This window comes from Sceloporus undulatus, unplaced genomic scaffold (genome assembly GCF_019175285.1).
Source record: "Sceloporus undulatus isolate JIND9_A2432 ecotype Alabama unplaced genomic scaffold, SceUnd_v1.1 scaffold_1986, whole genome shotgun sequence".
NCBI lineage: Eukaryota > Metazoa > Chordata > Lepidosauria > Squamata > Phrynosomatidae > Sceloporus > Sceloporus undulatus.
The window spans coordinates 1-4,943 of record NW_024804906.1 but is presented as its reverse complement, the minus strand read 5'-3'; the positions used below and the strand labels follow the sequence as shown (position 1 = coordinate 4,943).

General features: G+C 46.4%; 1 protein-coding gene across 1 annotated transcript; it reads left to right on the top strand.

The window, feature by feature from the left end:
- The first annotated feature begins 501 nt into the window (after positions 1-501).
- On the top strand, positions 502-4,339 carry LOC121917949 (coiled-coil domain-containing protein 177-like). The gene has a single exon (XM_042444065.1). The coding sequence runs from the start codon at positions 518-520 to the stop codon at positions 2,648-2,650; it is 2,133 nt and encodes a 710-aa protein (XP_042299999.1). The 5' UTR covers positions 502-517; the 3' UTR covers positions 2,651-4,339.
- The last annotated feature ends 604 nt before the right edge of the window (positions 4,340-4,943 follow it).

Here is a 4,943-nt window from a genome sequence, read left to right as displayed (position 1 = left end):
GCTGCTCTGATAGCCTTGGCTGAAGAGCAGGGTATAAATAAATAAATTTATTATTATTATTATTATTATTATTATTATTATTATTATTATTAATTTTGATCCTGTCCTCAGGGGTATTAGCTGCTCTTCCTAAATTGGTGACATCTGCAAATTTGATAAGCATGCCCTCTTTTTCTTCATCCAATTGATAAAGATGTTGAATAGCACTGGGCCCAGGACAGAGCCCTGTGGGACTCCACTGGTCACTTCTTTCCAGGATGAAAAGGAGCCATTGTTGAGCACCCTTTGGGTTCGGCCGGTCAACCATGAAACAGCTACCTTGTCTAGCCGACACTTTACAAGCTTGTTTACAAGAATGTCATGGGGGAAACCTTGTCAAAGGCCTTACTGAAATCAAGACTGTGTTGTTATTTTGTGTGTAATAATTGTAATAAAGATTTTATTATTAAGTAAATAAAACAAACAAACAAACCCACAAAAATCCCTCTTCCATTTCAGATCCTGCTGGAGGCCAGGCATGGTGGATCCCGTGGCAGACCCGGGCGAGGCAAAATGCGGGGATGCTACAGGTGGAGCAGGAGAAGGAGGAGGAGAAGCCTCAGCCCCGGAGGCCACAGCAGCAGAGGCCCTTTCTCAAGAGTCCTCCACACCTGGCCTTGCAGCATCAGGGGTGATGGCATCAGAGGTGATAGCGTCCCCTTCACTGGACGGCGAGAGAGAGAAGCCCAGCAGTGCAGGGTCCTCCTCCTCTCCTCCTCCTCCTCCTCCTCTTTTGCACCTGGACCTCTTCAACTTTGACTCTGCAGAGGCGGAGGGGAGCCGCTATGTGCTGACCAGCCCTCGCTCCTTGGAGGCCTGCGCACGGTGTGCCGTGAAGCCTGTGGAGCTACTGCCTCGTTCCCTGGGCGAGCTGGTCAAGGAGGCCCCAGGGCGGTCGCTGAGGGTGGCGGCGGGCCTCTATGAGGTCTATGAGGCTGAGCGGCAGAGGAAACTCCAGCAGTGCCGCCGGGAAAGGGAGAGGGTCCTCCGTGAGGAAAAACGGCGCCTCTTCACCCCTCTCCTCCTTGCCATGGGCAGTCCCCCAGCCGCCCCTTCCTCCTCCTCCTCCTCCTCCCGAGGGGCCCTCAGGGGCAGCACTTCCACCCCCGGGGTCAATGGAAGCTGCAGTCCAGGAGCAGGCCCACAGCCAACAAGGTCGTCTGGGCCTCCTCTGAGGGCCTCCTCTGGTGCCAGGACCAAGAAGAGCCACTCCTTGGACTCCTTACCCAAAAGGCGGGAAAAGGGCTTATCCGCCAAAACCTCCTCAGACTCGGGGGCCTCGTCCTCCTCCTACAGCGGTGACAGCTTGAGGGACAAGTGGCCTAAAGAAGGGTCAAGGGTGCCCAGGACTAAGGCGGCCTCCACCATGACCTCCCCACAGGTAGGCCGCAGCTTCAGCCTGGGTGACCTGAGCCACTCTCCACAGACTGCCCAGAGGGTGGAGAAGATCATCAAGGAGGTCAAGCGGAGGAAAGGCCTCCAGGAGGTGTCTGAGAGGGACCGCAAGATCGCCGCCCTGATGATCGCTAAGCGCCAGGAGGAGAGCATCCTGAATGCCCAACGCCATAGTGCCCACCTTGAATGGGACAGCCAGAGGCGGCAGGCCGAGCGGCGGAGGGAGCAGGAGGAGAAGGAGAAGCACCGGGCCTTGGTTCAGTGCCACCGCATGTGGGAGACCAGGCTGGAGAAGCGGCGCTGCCAGCTGAGCTACGAGGAGGAGGAGGCCACCTTGGTGAAGCATAGGCAGAGCCTAATGGTGGAGGAGAAATTGCGGGAACACCTGGAGATGCAGGAGAGGCTGAGGAAGGAGAGGCTGGAGAAGGCGACCCTGGAGGACAGGAGGAAGAAGCGCCACCAGGAGCACAACCTCAGAGCTCAGGAGGAAGGCAAGAGGGAAGCCCTGGATAAAGATGTCCAGCTCCTACAGGAGAAGCTGTCCCTAGCCACCCAGAAGAGGCTCAAGAAGGAGCAGCTACTGCAGAAGGAGAAGAAGCTGCTCAACCAAGCTGAGAAGCGGAAGCATGAGACCATCCTCAAGGAGTTGGCCAAGCAAGAAGCTGAAGAGAAGGCCATGCTACGGGCTTCCGTTGAAGGGAGCTTGAACAAGGCTCAGGAGAACTATGAGCAGCTGGTGGAGAAAAGGAACCGGGAACTGAGAGAGAGAGCCAAGCGGGAGGAAAGGCAGCTTCAGAAAGCCAAGTTGGCTGCTGAGAAGAGGGACCTGGAGCAGAAGGAGTACCTGAAAGCCCTGGCCAAAGCTTCGGAAAGGAAGCTCCAGCATGCGGCTCAGGTAGCTGAGGAGGTTGTCCAGCAGAAAGCCCGGAAGGTGGTCCAGAGCCGACTGGAGAAGGAGAAGGTACAGAAAGTCAACAAGAAAAAAGTTGAACAGTGTGAAGATATCCGGCGCAGGGAGATCCTCCTCTCTATTGAGAAGAAGCTGGAAAGGAGTGAACAGATTTGTAAGGAGAAAAAGAACGTCTTGGAAAATGCTAGGTCTGTCGCTCGGGCATCGTTCCATGTCCGGGAAAAAGTGAGAGAAGAGATGAATGTGCGCACCTTTGACAAGATGGCCTTTGAAGCAGAACTGCAGGCTAGCCTGGTTAAAAAATAGATGCTCTCTTTTCCTCTTTCAGATTAAGTGGGGATATATCTTCCAATGCTCATTATCTAAAAGTTTTGTCTGGACATTTAAAAATCTTTATGTATTATTTTGGAAGAGCACACAAACTATGGCAGCTACGTCACAGACCTCCCCCCCCAAATGCTTTTGTTATTCATATGCAAAATCTGTTTCAGCCAATGCTACAGAGAAAAAGATGTATATCACCCTTTGTTGAACAAAAAAGTTGTTTACAGTGAACCAAACAGGGACAAATAGTTTTTATATATGCAGTAATAACTTCCCTGAAAGCTAAGGGCCATTGCAATTTCCCCTCAAATAATCAAATAGCAACTACTTTCATTGTGACACCCTTAAGACTTCATTTGAATGCAGTTCACTTTAGATCAGGCTGCAGCATTGCTTGCTGGAACTTGTATTTTCTTATGCTGTGTGTCCTTATTTAAGAAGAATTTATTTTATAGTGATCAGCCCATATGGTGCACTTTATCCATGCTGTTGGAAACATTGGGGCTTATAACATAATTTAAAAACCAAAATGCAGATAGTCATCTGATTGGTCTTGATCCTGATCCATGACACAAAAGCAATGTTCAGAAACTCATATTCAAATAAAATGACAAACACTCAGAAGGTATTTACAGTCCCTTTTGTTAATTATTTGTAAACAGCTAAATCAGGAATTTAGTGTTTTCAAGAAACAGCAGAAAGAACAGGCCTTATCAGCATTGTTGCACATACTGGTGTGCAATTATTATTATACCAAGAGTGACTGTAACCATATTGAAAACCTTGTTTAGTTGCACTCAAATATACTTCTTTTGTGTCATTACCATTTTTGACCACTGTGCCCAATATAACAGGAGAGCACTGTGTGTAATTGCAGTGAATGGAAACTAGGCCAAATGCTGAAGGTAACAACATACCCATTTACTCAGAACATAAACAGAAATGCAAACACTTAAAACTAGCAGCAAGGGAAAACTTGTGGACAACCCACAGATTAATGATAACATCATTTCTTCAGCTCAACAGTCTGCAACAAGGCCTATTTGCATATCTTTTGTTTATTTGTCCATTGGTGCTATAATGGGACAGAAAGACATAATATGAAATCAAATCAAGTTTTGCAATATCTCTGTTTAGTTCAGCAGGAGAGCATGATATCCTTACATCTTGAACTGGATGCTGCATTTAGTAGAATCAGTCTCTACACAATTCCCCTGAGAATCATTCTCTGCAGAAAGAAATTGTTGCCTTTATTCTCTGTTTAGCTGTTAATATCAAAACATCTCAGTTAGTAAGAGAAATCTTTTGATCTGCTCCTTGTAAATCCAAAGTATAATAGACACTCGCTTATAAGCAAAAGATACGCTCTATTGTCTGTGGTACTTCAAACTGCTACCATGGAAATATTAATGTCACAAACAGAAAAGTTATGACTTTTAAGTGTTGGAATGTTTACCATTCTGTTTTCATGCATGTGGATGCAAGAAGGTAGAATATACAGAATCGTGAGGTATGTGTCCTGGGTGGGTTTTGTAATAGGCTGTTTCTTTAAAGTTGTCTTAAAATCAATTGTGACATTTAATGTTGTTTTAAACATATTGTGGCAATAGCAATGTGGCACATTTGAGGGATAATATGAAATTAGCGAATACCTAAATGTGAAAACTTGCAACCCAGAAAGAGGGAAAGTTCATGAAATATAATTTCATGTACTGTATGAACCACCCGTTTACTCTCAGGCTCTCACATAGTATAACACATAAGGTGGGTGCTCCACATGGAAGCCTATAGTCATACAAACCTGATTTGTACAGTCCTTTCCTCATTTACCTGTATAGACAGGGTGGGAAAGTGCCCAGCCTTTCAAATGCTGTTAACTGCAGCTCTCATCTTTCCTCATCACTGGCTATGTTGCCCAGGGCTGACTGCAGTTAAGTCTGACAATACCTTCAGGGCCATCTGTTAACTAACATTCCTTTTCTTTGAAAAAAAAATCTAGAACTCAAGTTGCTGTGGGTATGGTTTTTTGGGGTTGTTTTTCTCCACTCCCCTTCCTTTATGGGGCATGGAGCATACAGTCATGCAGTAGCCAGATTTCTAGTCACTGGGTTCAGTGAGGTTTGTTTCCAAATAAGTGGATATGGTATTGTTAATACTCATGTATGAACTGTCCATAATAATAATATGTTTTATTTGTATACCGCTTTTCCTATGATCAAAGCGGTTTACAGCATACATATGCATATATAACAACAAAGCAAGTAACAAAACAAAA